The 22,566-nt window shown below is 43.0% G+C and overlaps 2 protein-coding genes and 1 long non-coding RNA gene across 3 annotated transcripts; 1 reads left to right on the plus strand and 2 right to left on the minus strand.

The window, feature by feature from the left end:
• Positions 1–1,679: 1,679 nt before the first annotated feature.
• LOC117252565 (uncharacterized) lies at positions 1,680–11,508 on the plus strand. Its single transcript, XM_033619588.2, has 5 exons — positions 1,680–1,734; positions 3,477–3,668; positions 6,341–6,457; positions 6,823–6,955; positions 10,401–11,508. Exons 2-5 carry the CDS (start codon positions 3,558–3,560, stop codon positions 10,697–10,699), a joined length of 660 nt encoding a protein of 219 aa, XP_033475479.2. The 5' UTR covers positions 1,680–1,734; positions 3,477–3,557; the 3' UTR covers positions 10,700–11,508.
• On the minus strand, positions 2,458–11,974 carry LOC144464381 (uncharacterized). Its single transcript, XR_013492104.1, has 4 exons — positions 11,920–11,974; positions 6,313–6,452; positions 3,514–3,662; positions 2,458–3,248 (listed from the first exon to the last, which is right to left on the minus strand). It is a non-coding gene; the product is annotated as an uncharacterized LOC144464381 (long non-coding RNA).
• A 4,303-nt stretch (positions 11,975–16,277) lies between these two features.
• ppiaa (peptidylprolyl isomerase Aa (cyclophilin A)) lies at positions 16,278–21,440 on the minus strand. The gene is made up of 4 exons (XM_033620237.2): positions 21,279–21,440; positions 18,213–18,332; positions 17,936–18,108; positions 16,278–16,743 (listed from the first exon to the last, which is right to left on the minus strand). Exons 1-4 carry the CDS (start codon positions 21,345–21,347, stop codon positions 16,611–16,613), a joined length of 495 nt encoding a protein of 164 aa, XP_033476128.2. The 5' UTR covers positions 21,348–21,440; the 3' UTR covers positions 16,278–16,610.
• Positions 21,441–22,566: the final 1,126 nt, after the last annotated feature.

Raw genomic sequence — 22,566 nt, forward strand, 5'->3', positions numbered from 1 at the left:
ATCGGGGTCTCGACCTGACTGCAGTTCATCGTCGTAACCGACTTGAGTGGGCAAATGCTCACATTCGATGGCGTCTGGCACGTTGGAGAGGTGTTCTCTTCACGGATGAATCCCGGTTTTCACTGTTCAGGGCAGATGGCAGACGGCGTGTGTGGCATCGTGTGGGTGAGCGGTTTGCTGATGTCAATGTTGTGGATCGAGTGGCCCATGGTGGCGGTGGGGTTATGGTATGGGCAGGCGTATGTTATGGACAACGAACACAGGTGCATTTTATTGATGGCATTTTGAATGCACAGAGATACCGTGACGAGATCCTGAGGCCCATTGTTGTGCCATTCATCCACGACCATCACCTCATGTTGCAGCATGATGATGCACGGCCCCATGTTGCAAGGATCTGTACACAATTCCTGGAAGCTGAAAACATCCCAGTTCTTGCATGGCCAGCATACTCACCGGACATGTCACCCATTGAGCATGTTTGGGATGCTCTGGATCGGCGTATACGACAGCGTGTTCCAGTTCCTGCCAATATCCAGCAACTTCGCACAGCCATTGAAGAGGAGTGGACCAACATTCCACAGGCCACAATCAACAACCTGATCAACTCTATGCGGAGGAGATGTGTTGCACTGCGTGAGGCAAATGGTGGTCACACCAGATACTGACTGGTTTTCTGACCCCCCCAGACCCCCCCAGTAAAGCAAAACTGCACATTTCAGAGTGGCCTTTTATTGTGGCCAGCCTAAGGCACACCTGTGCAATATTCATGCTGTCTAATCAGCATCTTGATATGCCACACCTGTGAGGTGGGATGGATTATCTCGGCAAAGAGACAGATTTAGACAGATTTGTGAACAGTATTTGAGGGAAATGGTCTTTTGTGTGAATAGGAAATGTTTTAGATCTTTGAGTTCAGCTCATGAAAAATGGGAGCAAAAACAAAAGTGTTGCGTTTATATTTTTGTTCAGTGTAAAATATGCATTTCAGTTACATTTGAGTATTTTGTAATTTGTATTTGATAAGGCCGATAAAAAGCAAATGTAATTTGTAACAAAATACTTTTGAGTGGAGTAATTGTATTTAAAATGCTCAACATACTTTCTCCACGAATCAAATAACAAAAATAACAGGCTACACATTCTTATAATATTGGATGTAAAAATACTTTTTACTTTTTTCTTTTGTATATATATTTATCTGTATGTTTTTTTTAATCTTGGGCCCTTCAATGACCCAGTGGTCTGTTCTACTGGACTGTGCATAACATAGGAAACTGTATGTAACTCTGAGGCCCCCAGCAGTAACTCAAGGGCCCCCAGCAGTAACTCTTCAGAGACGTTTTCAGCTTCTTCTGACACGGACAATATTATTTGTTTCTTATATGTTTGTGAGGCCCTGTTTGTTTTTGTTTTTATTATGTGTTTGTATGATTTTAACATGTTCAATAAACTGACTAAAAAAGTGAGACCATGACACTGACGCTCATGTCGTGTCCATGTGAACATTTATTGTGAGTTGAGTTCTCTCTGACAGCTGTCTGCTGGCTCATGAGGAGGCGGAGGGTTGGGGGTCGCGAGGTGAGTGACGTGTGCTATTTGTTTTTTCTGTCACGTGACACCTGTCCTGTGCTACTTCCTGTCACCTGTGAGGTCTTTTGTTCTCATCACTGGGAGCAGGTGGTTTCCTGTAATAATCTGTCTGACTGATCTGCTGCGGCTCCAACATCACAGGTGGGGCAAGTATTCAGATTACTCCAGTAAAAGTACTAATACCACACTGTGAAAGTAAGAGTGCACTGAAAATGTTACGTCAGTAAATGTAGCTCAGTAAAATGAGGAAGATGTTTATAAAGTATTAAAAGTAAAATCTGTAAAGATTCATCTTAACTTGGATCAACTGAAGCTCACGTCAGATTTGATAAACTCTTGTTTGTGTGTAAAATCTGTAAAGTAACTAAAGCTGCCAGATAAATGTAGTGGAGTACAAAGACTCAAGTACCTTTTCACTTCAGTACAGTGCTGAATGTTTGTTTCATTATTTCCACCTGAGCTTCTCCTGCACAGACACTTTGACAAAATGTCTTCAGTGAAAAAAGACGACAGAAACATAGAGTCTCTGAATCATCGATTATTATCTCATAAGATCTGAAATCTGAACCTCACAGCTGACGAGAAGTTAAAAGCTGTCAGCTTACTGTCCAGTGATAAATGCTGATTAACATTTTAAAGTCAGAGAGACGAGACACATCTTTAGGTTTTAGTCGTACTAACAGTCCAAAGCTCTCTGAGATTTAACTTCTCTCTCACACAGTTGTTTCCGTCAGTCAAAGTCTGAATGTACGGAAGTCAAAAACAGCCGAGGTTGTGATTATTATTATTATTATTATTATTTATTTATTTATTTTGTGTTATCACAAGTTAATCGTTTCAGTATTTTGACAAAACAAAGCTGATTTTTCCATAATAAGGGTTTAATTTCTTAGACTGTTGGGAAAACATGAGGCGGATACGTAGAGATGATGAACTTCTTTTAACTTGAGGTCGCAAAAGTCATTTTCTTGTGATAATTATCTCATTAACTCGAAACACTGAGTTGACACAGCCTTTTAAAGAACAACTGCCAACACAGCTGTTCTCAGCCTCCACAGAGAAGCATCAGATTAACACTTTAACCCCAGATCTCGTCCACAGCTTTGGTCTTGGTTTTACCTTCCTGTCTTGGTCCTGAGGACACCATATGAACCTGTCCTGGTGTCTCTCCTGGACAGCTCTGTGATTGGCCGGGACGACCTGTCCGTCACACTAACACACCTGGACATATCTGAAACAGGGCTTTATTGGAAGAGCGATTGGGTGGATCAGTGTGAGACTCTTCACCTGGTGTCGTCATGTGAAACTGTTAATCAGCTTTAATCACCTGTAAACACACACACATCCTGACACACACACCTCCTGACGGAGACAGCTCAGGCTCTAATGAGTCTTTATCCCCACACTCAGACCACATCAAGCACCACCACACACAGACAGCTCGACCTGTCTCGTGTCTCCAGGTGTGTTTTCATCTCTCTGTGGTCTCTGCGGTGTCATGTATCAAACGTCCCGCCTTCGCCTGAGGACGCCCGCGGGGCTTCCAGGAAGGAAGTCTCCACCGACTGATGCGGTCGAGCTTCAAACACACCTTCAAAACTTCAGAGGGACGGGACGGATCAGAGGGAGGGGAGGGGTATAAAAATCAAGCGCACCTGAGGGAGGCAACAGAGCAGAGACACTCAGACGCAGGAAAATACACAACTGAATTTATTTCATTTTCAGACTCAGCAGTTAGTGACAGAATTAAAGGAAACTTTTAAAGATCCTGGAAGGAATTATTTTAATAATCAGATCAATAATCAAACTAAATTTATTTTAAAACTTAAAACCAGAAAAGAAATTACAGCAGTAAATGTTGACAGCTGGTTTCATCTGATCAGAGCGAGAGCAGCAGGTCAGAGGATCAGTGATCGATACCTGACAGAGGACTGATTGATTGATCGATTGATCGGAGGAAGAGGATGTGGGTGTGGCGCAGCGTCCTGTGTGTGTCTCTGGTCTGCGGTCTGGCTCTGGACTCCAACACCATCAGATCCTCCAAAGAGACGACGCAGCAGAGCTCCGAGCTGCAGGTGAGATGCAGATATGATTTACTGTGGTATTTATATTCTATATTCACATTAAACACTGTCTGACTGCATCTGTGTGACCATGGAGGACCACGAGTGTCACAAAAATTGTAAAATTGCATTAATAAATTAATCAATAATTGTGTTATTAAAATAGTCGTTCGTTCATTAAAGGCATTATTACAGTTTTCATGACACTGATGGTCCTCCGTACAGCAGAGTGCCGCCCAGTATAAAGCAGGTAGAAGTAAATAATTAAATTATAAACAAATTGAAACAAAACAAAATGATTAATTATAATTTTGAAATAGGTATTGATCATTTTGTTTGTTTTTTGTTTGTAAATGTGCTAATCAATAAATAAATAGACTAAATTATGTAGTCTTCATGAATCTACACGCACATTAATACACAGTCATACTTTTACTGCACTCTGGTTACAGAGGACCACAAGTGTCACGGAAACTGTTATAATGCATTTAATTAAAGAATAAATAATTGTAGTATGAAAATAAGCATTAATATTGTTTTTATCAATCTATAAATAAAAAGACTAATTCATGTAGTATTGACACTTCTGTATACACCGTACATTACACCATCTGAATCCTTTTTTGTAAATTAATTCATTAATCTATACATAAATAGACTAATTTACAAAGTTATTCATCATATGATATTTTACTGGGTAATAATTTCAGTTATAAAAAGAATTTACAAATAATATGAATCCATCCACATCCATTTAATGATGAACTCTCTTATGTTGCTTTTTTAAATCCTTCTTTTAATTGAACTATTTATTGATGGATTATTATTTAATTTGAAAATATTTTTATTATTCCTCTTTTTATCGCCCATTATAATAAAAATGAAATGAATTTGTAAACTTTGTAATTTACTCTGTTAATTTATAGATTAATAAATTATTTCACAAACAAATTTATGAATGACTATTTTGATAATATAATTATTAAACTGAAAATCTTTGGGTTGAGGACCAAACAAGATATTTGAGGATGTCGTCTTTGACTTTAGGAAACACTCATCAACATTTTCTGACATTGACCCAACAACTAATCGATGAATCAGAAAATAACTGACAGATTGATCAACAGTGACAATAATCGTCAGCTGCAGCCGAGGGTCGTTTTCACAAACATCCTGAGAAACTTTTACCTTACTGAGGAGGTGTGGTCGACCCTGTTGTTAGGTGTGATGTGATTGGTTGTCAGAGACACGCCCCTCTGTGAGCCTGTAAGGTGTGAGGACACCCAGTGGACATGAGATGAACTGCAGACTGTGACAGAGGTTGAGACAGACTCAACTCTTGACAGGTTTTTGGAGAATGTTTCTCCGACCTCTGTGTTTCCAACATTTTCTCCTCTAAACTCCTCCTCTCTGCTCCGAACAGTTTCTCACCTCAGGAGCTTTTTTTAGGTCTGAGATGCTCTGTGAAAAACTTTTATCTTTACGAGGATCTAGTCTTAACTTTAAGGGGAAATTCTAAGAAAATGTCATAATTCTAAGAATTTTCTTACAGTTTTTGTTGCTAAGGGCAACTCTTAGTTTTCAGATGGTTTCTGTGTCTGAGGAATCTCCATGAAACATTAAACCAGCGGACTGAAACCTTTTTGTCTTGTGACTGAAGATGTGAAAATGAGCTGCGAGCAGATTCACTGAAGAGTCCGACTGTTTCATGGTGACGATTCACAGACGCTGCAGAGATACAAACAGCCAGTGTTTCAAAGAAGAGACAGAAATAACAGCAGGAAAGATTCACAGGATTTTACTGTGACAGTCATGTTTTCACCCCTGACTGTGATCTGTCCTGCAGTCAGAGTGATGATGTCCTCTGGAGCCTCAGACAGAGCTGTGAGAGCGCACGGCTGCAGATCTTTTTTAACATTTCACATAAGGTTCCCAAACTGTGGCCCCAGAGGCCCCTCAGTTTGGGACAGAGACAGAGGACATGAGGACGTCTGCAGGGCCGTGTGCAGCATGTTTTAACTTTAGATATTTTTTTAGAAAGTTTTGGTGTGTGTTGGAGACATCTGCCTTCGCTCTAATATCATGGAACTAGATGAGTCTCAGATTGTGGTGCTCAAAGTGCCAAAAACAAAAACATTTAATCCTTGACCTGACTCACCCGCTCACCGTATCACTGCACAGAAGGAAGTGTGCATCTACTCCTGGACGAGAGGCTGGTGCTCCTCTCTGAGCTGTAACGTTAGCTAGCTGTGAGGTGCTGGCTGAGCTAACAGTCGATGCACGCTTCCCTCAGTGCAGTGACACAAATAGTTCCCAAAAATAGTTCCCACATGAAACTGCACACAACAAGGTCTGTGGAGTATCTGGAGTAACCGAGTCATGATTTCTGCAAAGAGACATCAATGTTGAGTTTTTCAAATGTAGTTTTTTGGCGCTCTGAGCTCCACAAGCTGAGAGAGAGAGAGAGAGACAGACAGACAGACAGACAGACAGACAGACAGACAGACAGACAGACGTCTCTGTGTCTCCAACACTCTGCAGCTCACACCAAAACTATGCACACAGACAAACAGCTCCACAGGCAGAGGGAGGATACGTAGTTTTCATTTTAGGGTGAACTTTACAAACATCAACCTTTATTATCTGAGGTCTTAACTGTGACATCACCATGACCTGTCCATCAGGATCGTTCCCATGGCGACCAGGTGGAGCATCCTGCACAGCGCCGGACAGAGACGACGTCCAACTCCAACCGAGGACAAACACCTGCGTGTTCTACACCGGACTGTAACGCACCTGCGGTCAGTGAGACAGAAACACACACACACACACACACACACACACACACATTTACTCAGATACTGAGTAAATGTACTTTATTTGAATTTTCCATTTTTAGCTACTTTATACTTCTGCTGCACTTTATTCAATAACCGTGATTACTTTATGAGGCCTTATCTTTACCTCAATAACATTTGGACTTTTTATCATTATCAGAACAGTTTCATATTAAATTTCTGTCAGTCGACTGATGGACGGACAGTTTCAGATGGTTTCAGATAGACTTGTTAAAAAGTTTAATCAAAAACTAAAATCTTCTCTCACGCTCAAAGATCTTCACATCCTGTCAATCCAATAATCATCGATTTGTCTATTGATCTCTCAGACGGGAGGCTGCAGTAACAGAGCTCAGAGGAGACCGTCCTCGCAGGACAGACAGGTGGACAGACAAGTGGACAGAGAGGTGGACAGAGAGACGGATGGACAGATTAACACGGACGGCTTCAACAGGACAAAAGGTGAGTGATTGGAAGTCAAGTATAAGTCCCAGAGTGCACTGCTGCAGGAAACATCCAATAAGACACAAAATTACCTCAAAGAGACCCAAACAACAAAAAAACGACACAAAGCAACCACAAGAAGACAGATAGTGACCACAAGGAGACAGATAGTGACCACAAGGAGACAGATAGTGACCACAAGGAGACAGACAGTGACCACAAGGAGACAGATAGTGACCACAAGGAGACAGACAGTGACCACAAGGAGACAGATAGTGACCACAAGAAGACAGATAGTGACCACAAGGAGACAGATAGTGACCACAAGGAGACAGATAGTGACCACAAGAAGACAGATAGTGACCACAAGGAGACAGATAGTGACCACAAGGAGACAGATAGTGACCACAAGGAGACAGACAGTGACCACAAGGAGACAGACAGTGACCACAAGAAGACAGATAGTGACCACAAGGAGACAGATAGTGACCACAAGGAGACAGATAGTGACCACAAGGAGACAGACAGTGACCACAAGGAGACAGATAGTGACCACAAGGAGACAGATAGTGACCACAAGGAGACAGATAGTGACCACAAGAAGACAGATAGTGATCACAAGAAGACAGATAGTGACCACAAGAAGACAGTCAGTGACCACAAGGAGACAGATAGTGACCACAAGAAGACAGATAGTGACCACAAGGAGACAGATAGTGACCACAAGGAGACAGACAGTGACCACAAGGAGACAGTCAGTGACCACAAGAAGACAGATAGTGACCACAAGAAGACAGTCAGTGACCACAAGGAGACAGATAGTGACCACAAGAAGACAGATAGTGACCACAAGGAGACAGACAGTGACCACAAGGAGACAGTCAGTGACCACAAGGAGACAGATAGTGACCACAAGAAGACAGTCAGTGACCACAAGGAGACACATAGTGACCACAAGAAGACAGATAGTGACCACAAGGAGACAGATAGTGACCAAAAGAAGACAGATAGTGATCACAAGAAGACAGATAGTGGCCACAAGGAGACAGACAGTGACCACAAGAAGACAGACAGTGACCACAAGGAGACAGACAGTGACCACAAGGAGACAGACAGTGACCACAAGAAGACAGATAGTGACCACAAGGAGACAGACAGTGACCACAAGAAGACAGACAGTGACCACAAGAAGACAGATAGTGACCACAAGGAGACAGACAGTGACCACAAGAAGACAGTCAGTGACCACAAGAAGACAGACAGTGACCACAAGGAGACAGATAGTGACCACAAGGAGACAGATAGTGACCACAAGGAGACAGACAGTGACCACAAGAAGACAGACAGTGACTACAAGGAGACAGATAGTGACCACAAGGAGACAGTCAGTGACCACAAGGAGACAGATAGTGACCACAAGAAGACAGTCAGTGACCACAAGGAGACAGATAGTGACCACAAGAAGACAGTCAGTGACCACAAGGAGACAGATAGTGACCACAAGGAGACAGATAGTGACCACAAGAAGACAGATAGTGACCACAAGGAGACAGACAGTGACCACAAGGAGACAGATAGTGACCACAAGGAGACAGATAGTGACCACAAGGAGACAGATAGTGACCACAAGAAGACAGATAGTGACCACAAGGAGACAGATAGTGACCACAAGGAGACAGATAGTGACCACAAGAAGACAGATAGTGACCACAAGGAGACAGTCAGTGACCACAAGGAGACAGATAGTGACCACAAGAAGACAGTCAGTGACCACAAGGAGACAGACAGTGACCACAAGAAGACAGTCAGTGACCACAAGGAGACAGATAGTGACCACAAGAAGACAGACAGTGACCACAAGAAGACAGATAGTGACCACAAGAAGACAGTCAGTGACCACAAGGAGACAGATAGTGACCACAAGAAGACAGTCAGTGACCACAAGGAGACAGATAGTGACCACAAGGAGACAGATAGTGACCACAAGAAGACAGATAGTGACCACAAGGAGACAGACAGTGACCACAAGGAGACAGATAGTGACCACAAGGAGACAGATAGTGACCACAAGGAGACAGTCAGTGACCACAAGGAGACAGATAGTGACCACAAGAAGACAGTCAGTGACCACAAGGAGACAGACAGTGACCACAAGAAGACAGTCAGTGACCACAAGGAGACAGATAGTGACCACAAGAAGACAGACAGTGACCACAAGGAGACAGATAGTGACCACAAGAAGACAGTCAGTGACCACAAGGAGACAGACAGTGACCACAAGGAGACAGATAGTGACCACAAGGAGACAGTCAGTGACCACAAGGAGACAGATAGTGACCACAAGGAGACAGTCAGTGACCACAAGGAGACAGACAGTGACCACAAGAAGACAGATAGTGACCACAAGGAGACAGTCAGTGACCACAAGGAGACAGACAGTGACCACAAGAAGACAGATAGTGACCACAAGGAGACAGTCAGTGACCACAAGGAGACAGACAGTGACCACAAGAAGACAGATAGTGACCACAAGGAGACAGATAGTGACCACAAGGAGACAGTCAGTGACCACAAGAAGACAGATAGTGACCACAAGGAGACAGATAGTGACCACAAGGAGACAGATAGTGACCACAAGGAGACAGTCAGTGACCACAAGAAGACAGATAGTGACCACAAGGAGACAGATAGTGACCACAAGGAGACAGACAGTGACCACAAGGAGACAGATAGTGACCACAAGGAGACAGTCAGTGACCACAAGAAGACAGACAGTGACCACAAGGAGACAGATAGTGACCACAAGGAGACAGACAGTGACCACAAGGAGACAGATAGTGACCACAAGGAGACAGTCAGTGACCACAAGGAGACAGATAGTGACCACAAGGAGACAGTCAGTGACCACAAGGAGACAGATAGTGACCACAAGGAGACAGTCAGTGACCACAAGGAGACAGATAGTGACCACAAGGAGACAGACAGTGACCACAAGGAGACAGATAGTGACCACAAGGAGACAGTCAGTGACCACAAGGAGACAGTCAGTGACCACAAGGAGACAGATAGTGACCACAAGGAGACAGATAGTGACCACAAGGAGACAGTCAGTGACCACAAGGAGACAGATAGTGACCACAAGAAGACAGTCAGTGACCACAAGGAGACAGATAGTGACCACAAGAAGACAGTCAGTGACCACAAGGAGACAGATAGTGACCACAAGGAGACAGATAGTGACCACAAGGAGACAGATAGTGACCACAAGGAGACAGTCAGTGACCACAAGGAGACAGATAGTGACCACAAGGAGACAGATAGTGACCACAAGGAGACAGTCAGTGACCACAAGGAGACAGATAGTGACCACAAGGAGACAGATAGTGACCACAAGGAGACAGATAGTGACCACAAGGAGTACAGGCTGTGTATCAATAGTAATGTGTGTTTGTGTGTGTTTCAGCTCCAGAGATGTCGAGCTGCGTGCGCTCAGGCGACTGTGCGGCCGGTCTGTGCTGCGTCCGTTATCTGACGGGTAAACGGTGTCAGAGGATCCCGGTGGAGGGCGAGGCCTGTCTGCTGCGAGGCTCCTCCAAGCAGAGGAGGAAGCTGGGACGCTGCGACTGTGACACCGGGCTGTCCTGCACCGCCGAGTCAGGGAAGGCCAAGGGCCAGGGGGTGTGTCGGCCCCGCCAGGGTCAGAGCCAGAGGCAAACAAGGCATTCTGGGAAGAAGCGGAGGACGGCGGAGACGAGCTGCTGACGTGTTCTTTATAAACTCTGTAGCTTCTGTTTGCGTTAATTTAAAGTTTGGTTCAGTTCGTAGGAAAATGTTGCTGTGATGAACGTTTGTAAGAGGAGCCCCTCAGTGGCCCCTCAGTGGCCCCACACTGAGGTCTGGGGCCCCTCAGTGATTCAGTCTAGTCTCCAGAACACAATGTTGGCAGTGTACGTCTCTGCAAAGCACAGATATGTCACATCTGTATGTTTCCCACATATTTCTAAAGTGACACAGTGACTCTGTATCAGCAGGTGGAGGGATGGTGTGACACCTCGGTGAAACGCCTGCTGTAACGTAACCACGTGTGTGTGTTGTTGAAGGAAAAACATCAGTTGGTGGTGTTGCGCTGACGTAGTGCTTTTATTTTGAAAGAGACTGTATCAAACTGTACATTTCCTGTGAAAACAGAAGTGTATTTTGAAAACAGACAATGCATGTAACAGGCTGAAGTTGACACGGCGTCCCAGAACGTCAACAACCAACACACCCAGGGTACCTTGGACGTCATATGTGGACGTGGAAAGTCCATGACCAAACGTGGACATGTGACGAGGTCACAGTGAGGATGATGATGTATACGGCTGCTAAAGGGTGTCTCTGTGCGTCAGTGTGTGCTGCTGAGGTCTACTGACACAATGTTTTTTGTATCTAAATTTAACTACTGTTGAAACATATGTGATGTGACGTACAGATGATTTACAGACACGTATGATGCCAACATGGATCCTGGTGACGAGGCTGCAGCGACGCCTTTGATTAAATGTTTCCACCATTATTGTGAGTTTAGTCAATAAAAGTCACTTTATGAAAATAAAGAGTTTGACTGTTTTAATGTTGGAATCAAATTACAGACGGGTCACAAAGTGAAAGACGAGAACACTTTAACAGTGTGACATCAGAGACACCGAGGCGTCAGAACTACAGACTGAGCTACATCTGTTATTCACACAGTGTGTGGTGGAGGAGTGCTCACAGCCTTTGACACCACTCTGTAAATACTCTGTTACAGTCAGAGTCCTTCACTGACAATGTAACTGCAGTAAAAATATTTAAGATTAATCATGAAAATATATATAAATATATCAGAATATTTTTAGCTCTCCTGTCGCAGGACGTCTTCCTGCTTCTAAATATTACCTCACACTTCAATATCATATTTAAAAATATTTTCTCCACCTTCATAAAGAGCAATGTGAACAAACCTTCATCTGTCAGCTGGAAATAGATCCAACAGCTCCACACAGGTGATCAAAGCTGCTCTCAGGTGTGTCACTGACAGACTGGCTTTGATTGACAGCTCATCTGGTGCACCTGTGTGGGGGCGGGGCTACAGGTGTAACCACCCAAAGTAAAGGGTTAAACACTTCCTCAGGTCCATTCTCCTGAGAGCTGGCCGACGTATTTATCTTTAATTAAAGTAGAATCAATGTCGATGTCACGAGGTGAGCTCACACACCCTGTCAGAGTTTGTTCGGTGTCTTTTCCTGGTTTTAAACGCTGCATTACAGTGATGTCACGTCATGGCTGTTCATCTGTGAGTCATTACATCAGGACTGATGATTATTGATCAGATATCTTTGTGTAAATATTTTATAAGCACCAACAGTCAGTCTGACAACATCAACACAACACTGAGCTGTTTAATACAAAGTGTTGTCACCACAGACGAGCAGGAACATATACTGCAGCTACGCTGGCTTTTGGTGACGTGTCACATGTCATGAGACTGTTTTTTACAGGTTAACCTCAGTGGCTCTTAAATGGTGTGCCGTGATGCTAATCCAGGTGTGCTGTGGGATTTGGTGATAACCACACATTATTACTGCAATATTAAATTGGGCCGATACAAAAAGTTAGGAATGAATTTTTAATCAACTGTTTCAGTATGTTGTGCACAACCATTCCCTAATAAAGAGGTAAACTCTATTATCTTATAAAAATAACAACAATGCACAGACTTTATTTACTGTTGTTGACAGACTGACAAACCCATCAGCGTCAGTGCCTCCTGAACTGCTATCCACCAAGGCATGCAATGACTTTGCTTCTTTTTTCACAGACAAGATTTTAAAGATAAGACAGACAGTCTGTAACTCCAACACAGTGGCTAATTCACCTGTGCCTCATAAGACTACTCCAGTTAATTTGGCACTTTTTCACCCATTAAATTATGCTACTTTGACAGACATAGTTAGAAACCTTAGGTCCACTACCTGCTGCCTTGACACTCTGCCTACAAGCTTTTTTAAAGATGTTTTTAACTGCATAGCATCAGATATACTACAGATAGTCAACTGTTCTCTTCAGTCAGGCCTTTTTCCAACGGCCCTGAAGACCGCAGTCATTAAACCTCTCTTAAAAAAGCCTAATCTGGATGCCTCAGTAATAAATAACTACAGGCCCATATCAAACCTACCATTTTTAGGAAAGATCATTGAAAAGGTTGTTTTTCAGCAACTTGACACCTTCTTGGAGCAAAACAATTCCTTTGATGCCTTTCAGTCTGGATTTCGAGCACATCACAGCACTGAGACTGCACTTGTAAAAGTTTTAAATGACATTCATCTGAGCAGTGATGCATCAAAGATTTCGGTTCTGGTATTACTGGACCTCAGTGCTGCATTCAACACAGTTGACCATAACATACTGCTCGACAGACTAGAAAAGTTTGTGGGACTTTCTGGCACTGTGCTAAATTGGTTTAAATCTCATTTACAAGACAGGGATTTCTTTGTGTCACTTGGCAATTATGAATCTGTGTGAACAAAGATTACATGTGGAGTTCCTCAAGGGTCCATTCTTGGGCCTATTCTGTTCAACATCTATATGCTCCCTCTTGCTCAGATTATGGAATATCATAACATCTCCTACCATACTTATGCAGATGACACACAACTTTACATAACAGTGTCACCAGATGACTACAGTCCCCTACATCTGCTAAATAAGTGCATTGACGAAATCAATACGTGGATGTGCCAGAATTTTCTACAACTAAACACAGAAAAAACTGAGATAGTTGTTTTTGGTCCCAAAGAACAAAGATCAATAGTCAGTGCTCACCTTGACGCCATGACACTAAAACCTACAAATCAAGCCAGAAATCTTGGTGTAGTTCTGGACTCAGACTTAAATTTCAATAGTCACATTAAGACAATGACTAAATCAGCCTACTACCACCTTAAAAACATAGCAAGAATAAAAGAATTTCTGTCTAAACAAGATACAGAAAAACTTGTTCATGCTTTCATTTTCAGCAGGCTGGACTATTGTAACGGTGTCTTCACAGGCCTGAGTAAAAAATCAATCAGACAACTGCAGCTCGTCCAGAACGCTGCTGCCAGAGCCCTCACCAACACCAAGAGAGTGGAGCACATTACACCAGTGCTTAAGTCACTGCACTGGCTTCCTGTGTGTCAAAGGATAGACTTTAAAATCTTGTTACTTGTCTATAAAGCACTAAATGGTCTCGGGCCTAAATACATCTCTGATATACTTGTACGTTATGAAGCATCCAGACCCCTCAGATCATCTGGAACAGGTTTACTCAGTGTTCCCAGGATCAAAACCAAACAAGGTGAAGCAGCCTTTAGTTTCTATGCTCCCCGCCTGTGGAACAAACTTCCAGAATATCTGAGGTCGGCTGAAACTGTCAACTCATTTAAATCAGGGCTTAAAACATTACTATTTACTGCAGCTTACCAGTGAACTAGATATGTAGCTTATTGTTAGGATAATCTGTAGCTATTGTTTTTATATTTGTCTGCTGTTGCTTTTGTTTTATGTTTGCTTTTTAAATGCATTTTCTGCACTGTTTTTCTTTCTTTTAGCTTTTGTTTTTAATGATCTATTGTTCCTTTAATGTTTTATTTTAACATATTTCTCTTGTAAAGCACATTGAATTGCCTTGTGTATGAATGGTGCTATATAAATAAAATTGCCTTGCCTTGCCTTATCTTAAATTAAATTAAGTCAAATCAATTCAATTCAATTCAATTCAATTCAGTTCAATTCAATTCAATTTAATTTAATTTAATTTAATTTAATTTAATTTAATTCAATTCAATTTAATAAACCTTCCTGTGGAACCTGTTTGTTAACATTTGCGCGAGGGAATATCAAGTGTGTGACACATCACATTATTTCCTGATTGAATGACGTTATTGGTACTTTGGTTTAATTTCAAAGCTTAAAATGAATTCTTGAATCATATTGTTAATAAATATTTCATGAGCAATGGTTGTTGTCAGATGTTATTTAATATTAGTCAATAAAACATTTATATTACACTTTATGGAAGTTATTGTGCACAGATATAAATACAGGTGTGCTTTGGCCACAAGTTTGAAAACCACCACTGTAGCTCACCTGGTCAGGTGTGCACCCAATAACAGGCTGAGTCCTTGCAGCACGTCATCTGCATGTTGTGTCTATATGAAGCTGTCCTGTCATTTAAGGCAAAAGCACAAATAAACTATTTTTCATGTTTATCTCAAAGCACCTGAGTCATGTCATAAACGTAGCTGAGTGAGTCAAACACACAATATTTCCTCCTGAAGTGTAGCTGAGTCAACCTGACAGTGATGTTCACCTGTCAATCTGAACTTTTTATTGTCCTGATAAATTCATGTTAATGTGAAGTAGAAATTTAAAACACGTCTTTTCGGTTCATATTTCACACTGAAGCCTCTCTAACCCTCAGACGCTGAACAGGATTTAAACAAATATATTTTATCTTCCAACATCTTTGTTGGTTAAATGTCTGTTGACCTGAACACTGCGCAGCTGAAGAGCTCCCTCTGCTGGACACTTTAAACACCTGCAGGCTCATTGCAGATGACGTCATCTGGACAGTGTGGACATGTCCTCTCAGGTGTGTCCTCTGTGGATGATTTTGATCTGATGAGCAGGTTTACTGTGTTTATGTGACCGAGCTGACGTCACCTCGCCCTTTACACAATAGTGCTTAATCGGGCAAGATTTACCCTTCACCTCACATATAGGACTATCATACAGTTTGCAGACAGGCATCGCGTCGTAATTGTTCATTAAAATATAAAAATAGTTGCATTTGTCTCTTTTTTTTTTTTTTAACCCCATTTAATGTGAGAATCAGTCAGAAGTCTTTGGAAAAACAACTTGAAAAAAAAAACAATGGATTTCTAAAATGAATTATATATTTCTTATGTTTTTTAGATTTTTAAAAATGTTTTATATTCATTTATTTTACTACTCCAGTGTTTTGTGTTATTCTTTGTGTCAGTGTGACGACACCAGAATGTTTTTATTTAAATGTGTCTGACCGTGTTCAAACATCCAGACACAAAAATAACTTATTTATTCATGTATATATCCTTACCTCATTTATTTCAACATTTATTCTAAATATTTATTCATTTAATAGTCACTTTGAGTCATGTTTCACTTCACTTTCTGATCCTGACTTTAATCATGAGGACGTGATGATGATCAGGTGATAAATATTAAATATCATATTCACACAGATTTGAGACGATCTTAGAGAAAACCCTCGGTTAAAATCAAAAAGAGAAAACACACGTTTAAATTGTCAAGGCAACTTTTGTTTTATTCTTCATTTTTTTTGACTTAACAAAAAAACCGTTGGGATGTGTGGAAAAAAACGTTAATGCAAAAGAAACTTTCAAAGTCACAAATGCAGCAACATGATTTCAACAACAGAATAAAAAAAATGAGGGACGAGGAGCGAGGGACGGGGCGGGAGAGGGGGCGGGGAGCGGGCAGTTGAATCTCCATCAATAGGAATGTTGAATGGCAGAGGTGGAGGAGGGGCGGGGGGGGGGGGGGGGGGGGGGGTGGTGGAACCTACAGGGGTGTGGCTACAGGACGAGCAGAAAGGGTTAAGTGCTGGAGCTCAGAGCTGCCCACAGTCGGCAATGGCGATCTTGGTTGAGGTTTTGCCGCTCTGGGAGCCGACAGACTCCATCTTCTTGACCACGTCCATCCCCTCGACCACGGACCCGAACACCACGTGCTTCCCGTCGAGCCTGCGGAGAGACGCATCATCAACATTAACAACCAGCAGCCCGACACACAAACATGCTGAGGATTCAGGTGGACTCCAGCAAACTATACTTCAGGAGGGCCACGCTGCGCTCAGAGAAAAACTCAATTACCACCCTGTGGCTGTGTCCAGGTCTTCCTGTAGATATAAAAGTAATGCAGGATTTATACTTCTGTGTCGAACTGACACTGTACCAGTGGTGTAGGCTCTACATCGACGTAGAACCTACACCACTGTCTGACGTGCACCTCCCCAGAGACTGACTCCACGTCACAGTGACGCAGACCTCCTGTCTGTCTCTGTAAGCTGAAACCATTTCCCTCAGTGGAAACAAAGCTTTGATTTACTTTAATTTCACAGATAAGAAACAATAAATTGTGAAGACAATAAAGCCTCCACACACTGTGTGTGATTTATCCTGGCTGAAATATGAGCAGAGCAAATCTCTGCTAGCTGTAAACACTGACCAACGGGACCAGACTGGCCGACCCGTATGCTCTCACTCAGTGGATGGATGATGTCACAGGAAGCCAATCTTACAAAGGAGGACCACACTTGTTTGTTTTGCTATGGAAGCTAACGTTAGCTAATGTGCTAAAAAGTTAGCATTGCAGAGAAATCCAATCTTCCTCTTAATCCCTCCCCAGTTTCTGATGAGGTGGACATGATAACCCTTAATACACATAACCTTATTCATCCCTACAACAGGAAATACTTTTTCCCTAACCTGATATGAAGTGTGCGCTGCACATGTGAGCATTTTTGATGATGGCCTCCGTCCAGTCCTTTGGTCTTATCACATTTAACCATAGTTGTCTTTGTTTTTGTTGACGGGCAGTGGCGGCTGGTTTTGAGCCATGACTCCTTCTATTCTGGCTCCCAATAACACAACAAGACAAACACATTTTAACACTCCTATGGAGCCTACAGCCCTGTGGGGGAGAGGCAGCTGCACCTCCAGGTGATCACATGATGTCATCGTGATGTCGGCCCTAAAGGGTCTATTAGGTTCAGTGGTTTAAAGATTTGTAACATCAGAAATGTGGATTTTTATGCAGGAGAGCTCAACTCATTTTGACAAACAGAAATAAAAAGCTGGAAACAGACCTGTGTGTGTGTGTGTGTGTGTGTGTGTGTGTGTGTGTGTGTGTGTGTGTGTGAGAGAGAGATCTTACCATGTTGTTTTGTCTGTGCAGATGAAGAACTGGGATCCGTTCGTGTTTGGGCCGGCGTTGGCCATGGACAGGATACCTGGACCAGTGTGCTTCAGGGTGAAGTCCTCATCAGCAAACTTGTTGCCGTAGATAGACTTTCCACCAGTTCCGTTATGGTTGGTGAAGTCTCCGCCCTGCGTGTTAAACAAACAACAATTTAACACCCACACGGAGCAAACTGTCCGAGAGAAGGCACCACTGTGCAAGAAAAAGAAAAACCCAACACAGGCTACGTTACCTGACACATGAACCCGGGGATGATGCGGTGGAAGATGGAGCCCTTGTAGCCAAAGCCCTTCTCGCCGGTGCAGAGGGCGCGGAAGTTTTCAGCGGTCTTGGGCACCACGTCGTTACGGAGCTGCAGAGCACAAAATGAACACACTCAAAGTCAGTGAGTTATTACGTGCAAACAGGGAGTTAAGTCAAGTGTTCGTTTCTAATACTGTGATAAAAAATTAAGAGGGGGTAAAAGTCAGTGAAGTAACATCTGGCTCGTTGCCATCCAGGCACAGAGCCAAAACCAAAGGCAGGTCACCAGATACTGTGCACTTTGTTCTGTGAAGCAAGACATTGTGTAACTCCATCTACACAGGAGAAATCAGCACGTCGTGGTTTAGAGTCCAGCTGTAAGGAGGTAAACGGAGCGTCTCACAATCTGAATAAATTTTAAAACATCTGCAGATTTAAGCTAAATTTAGCTCCATACAGGCTTCAACAGATACTGAACTCTACTTGACATTTAAAGTCAACATAAGGAGTTAAATAAATCTCAGGAGCACTTTGTGTAGCCTGAGGGCAGCTGCTCTCGCCCGTCACACATGGATCAGGTTATTATGTGATTAGTGTGTGGTAATTGTGCTGTGTCATGGTGAAACAGGAATGCAGCATTGCACCACACTGAGATATCTGCATGCCCTGCACAGCAGTGACGCTACCATGCAAGTATGTTCGGAGGAGGAGGAGGGACGGGGAGGCTGCAGCAGCAGCAGACAAGCGAGAGCTGCAGCTGATCTCAGAGCAGCTCTGTGCAGCCTTCCACCTGCTCAGCAGTAACAGAAACCAGATATTCATAATTTAAGACGGGAACATATGTGTTCCCAAGGTCCTATGTTCCCCAGATTAATATGACATGTTACCAAGACTTTTCAAATGGTTTTCTCAGCGATGGGTCAATATGTTTAAATCATCCATCTAATGCTTAAAACCTAACAGCTGTTACACTTCTTAAACCTGTGCCCTCAAATCTGCAGGCAGGACAGTTTCCTCCCTCCTTTGGACACTGATATCTCACAGCAGCTGAATGGAGATTTACTATTCAAACTGCAGTGGCCAAGTCCAGCTCCATTCATTCATTTGAAATTTAAACTGCAAAGACATATGGTGATATTAAACACCTTCCACAGATACAGAAAAAAAGATTTATAAACTCACAACAATATATTGCAAAAATAAGATGCTGCTGCAAATACACAAACTCAAAAAAGAATGTGTAGAATTGAATTTTTTTTAATTTTGTAATTTGTGTATTTGCGGCTCTTTTTGTAATTGTGAAAGGTGTTATATATTTACAGATTACTGATCTGTTCATACAAATTGTTTTGACACAAATCTAGCTGCAAACATAAACTCCAAAAATAAAGTAAAAAAAAAAAAAAAAAAACTCAGAGTGCATATGATGCAAATTGACAAGTGTAGAACTGCGATTTATGAATGTTGTAAACGTGAGAAAGACAATGTTTTTCATTTATTTGTAAAACAAGTCCATTCACATTTTTTAAATCCTGAATTTGCAGCTTCACAAATCTTTGTAACTGGAAAGTGTTTGTTTATAGATTACACATTTACATGCAGATTTCCTATCATTTCACACAAACAATATTAACACAAATCTATCTCCATTATAACCAGTCTCTTACAAAGTTCATTTATATCATTAACACAGGACCCTGGGAACAAAGTCATGACCCTATTTAATGTGAGAACCGTTAGCTTCAGTTATTTACACGCATACATGGCCAAAAAATAAATAAATAATCTTTTCCATTTGTCCTGAGGACTGCAGATTTGGATCTGTGCACCATTTAATCTGGAGGTCTTCGGGTTCAAATGTTGATATATATCGGGAACGCCCATAACGGGGCACAGCTACGTGCACAAAATGGCTGGACGTGTTAGCAGCTTTTAGCCTGCCGTAAAAAACATGAGCGGGTATAAATAGTGTGTGAGACAATGGCGCCACGATCATCCTAATTTTGTGTAATGTAATGTTATTACCACTCAATGTGGGCACGAAGGAACTGAACTATAAGGCAGTGTCTGCGGCCATCTCTCTGCACCCGCATTTTTTATCATGCAGATAGCCCCCCCCCCCCCCTCCCCCGTTGTGGAACTTTCCAGAACCGCTCCTCCGTCCACTACAATGGAAACCGGCGCAGTTAGCTTCGGCGGCTAACACGCTAACCGCCGCAGGCAGTACATTTTGTCTCATTATTATTACTTTCTTTTCATTAAACTTCATCCAGAGCACCGCAGCGCCATTACTGTAAAGAGACTGAATAAAACCACAGCCTGAGGGTGGATGTGGTTTTCACTGACAGCAGCGGGGATTTCCCGGGCTTGTGACGAGACCGTAAAACGCTGCAACAAAGAACAGCGCGGCTAACTTAGCATTAGCTAAACCCGTTAGCATTAGCAGAGACCGTTAGCTAGCTGTGGTCAAACTCCTGTCCGGGCAGCGTGCCCCCTCCACGGCTCACACATGGGCCGCGGGCCTTCTGTGGGCCTCAGCGTGACGACAGCTAACGTTAATTAGCAGTTAAGCTCTGCTCCTCTTCAGTGTGAGAGGCGATGGGTGATTGGCTGTCATTAAATTCGGATTATTACATATAAAAGTGCCCAGATAATCATATTAGAGCTCGTTAACATCACGTGGCAGTTCGTGAAAAACACATTAATTACAGTTTAATTACAGAGCCCGTCCTCCGCAGTTACAACACCTGCACCGGGGCATAAAATTCCGCTATGCGGTCCCGTTAGATGCGCTGGCTCGAAGCCACACACACGTGCACATGGTCCCTTCAAGACAATTGTGTTCATGATAGTTCCGTTACAGCTAGCTCGTGCATGCTACCTCTAAACGGTGCTGAGCCGAGATCGGGTTTTATTTTCTGCGGCACAAAGTGACTTAACGGACAGATAGATAAAAAGCAGCGGGGCAGATGAATCCCGGCGGAGACGAATTAACGGAGCGAACACCAGGCAGCGTGTGTAACGGTGAATACTCCCGGCGGTAACGTTACCGTACCTCCATCACCACCCGGCCAATTGGAGTACCGTCAGAGGAGATGTCGAAGAAGACTCTGGTATTAGCCATTTCAGCGGGCTGAAGTGCAGAGAGTGGACTGAACGGGTTTCCCGGCGAGAGGACTCGAGCGGCCACAAGGATCCGAAAAAGATGGAGGTATGTGGATTAATTTTATATAACATGCCGGTGGGCAGTGTGGAAACACAGCGAGCCAATGGGGAACGCTGGAGTGTTTGACTGGCAGCCAGTTTGGCCAATCAGCCGCCAGAATAGCGGACCCTCCGTTTTGACTGGTCTCTGAATGGACGGAGACATTTCACGGTGTGTTTGATTCGGTCACCAGAGCAGACCGCTGTACCAGTTCAGGTTTTCTCAGAAAGCGCGAGGCAGGTGACACCGCCCCCGCGTCTTTGTCCCCGTACGAAAAGCGTGAGCTCACGAGTAGCAGAGCAGCGCGCGCCACCGATCATTGACGACCCAGGCGTCCAATACGTGCAGCGCACGCGGAGGAGTGAACGTAATAAAAGTCCCGCAGTCAGCGCGCGCTCCCGCTGTCAGGGGGAAAATGTGAGAGCGCGGTCACGCGGTCAGGGCGCGGTCCGTCCGGTTCTCCACATGAAGAACAAAGTTAACACACAAAGTTCATGTGACAAGTTTGTTTCTGTCCCAAAGAGCTCAGTAGAGTCACAGTAAAGTCACAAAAAAGTCTCAGTGGAGTCACAATAAAGTCTCAGTAAAGTCTCAGAAGACTCACAATAAAGTCACAATAAAGTCTCAGTAAAGTCTCAGCAGAGTCACAATAAAGTCTCAGTAGAGTCACAATAAAGTCTCAGTAAAGTCTCAGTAGAGTCACAATAAAGTCTCAGTAAAGTCACAATAAAGTCTCAGTAAAGTCTCAGCAGAGTCACAATAAAGTCTCAGTAGAGTCACAATAAAGTCACAATAAAGTCTCAGTAAAGTCTCAGTAGAGTCACAATAAAGTCTCAGTAGAGTCACAATTAAGTCACAATAAAGTCTCAGTAAAATCTCAGTAGTCACAATAAAGTCTCAGTAAAGTCACAATAAAGTCTCAGTAAAGTCACAATGAAGTCACAATAAAGTCAGAGTAAAGTCTCAGTAAAGTCTCAGTAGAGTCACAATAAAGTCTCAGTAAAGTCACAACGAAGTCACAATAAAGTCACAGTAAAGTCTCAGTAAAGTCTCAGTAGAGTCACAATAAAGTCTCAGTAAAGTCTCAGTAGAGTCACAATAAAGTCTCAGTAAAGTCTCAGCAGAGTCACAATAAAGT

This window comes from Epinephelus lanceolatus, chromosome 9 (genome assembly GCF_041903045.1).
Source record: "Epinephelus lanceolatus isolate andai-2023 chromosome 9, ASM4190304v1, whole genome shotgun sequence".
NCBI lineage: Eukaryota > Metazoa > Chordata > Actinopteri > Perciformes > Serranidae > Epinephelus > Epinephelus lanceolatus.

Bases quoted from the DNA above. Each gene is read 5' to 3' on its own strand.
- LOC117252565 (XM_033619588.2), top strand. From the start codon at position 3,558: ATGTGGGTGTGGCGCAGCGTCCTGTGTGTGTCTCTGGTCTGCGGTCTG. The intron at 6,458-6,822 runs GTCAGTGAGACA...TTGATCTCTCAG, and splicing joins CGGACTGTAACGCACCTGCG to ACGGGAGGCTGCAGTAACAG. The intron at 6,956-10,400 runs GTGAGTGATTGG...TGTGTGTTTCAG, and splicing joins CGGCTTCAACAGGACAAAAG to CTCCAGAGATGTCGAGCTGC.
- ppiaa (XM_033620237.2), bottom strand. From the start codon at position 21,347: ATGGCTAATACCAGAGTCTTCTTCGACATCTCCTCTGACGGTACTCCA. The intron at 18,109-18,212 runs GTAACGTAGCCT...TTTAACACGCAG, and splicing joins TCCCCGGGTTCATGTGTCAG to GGCGGAGACTTCACCAACCA. The intron at 16,744-17,935 runs GTAAGATCTCTC...GTCTCTCCGCAG, and splicing joins TGCACAGACAAAACAACATG to GCTCGACGGGAAGCACGTGG.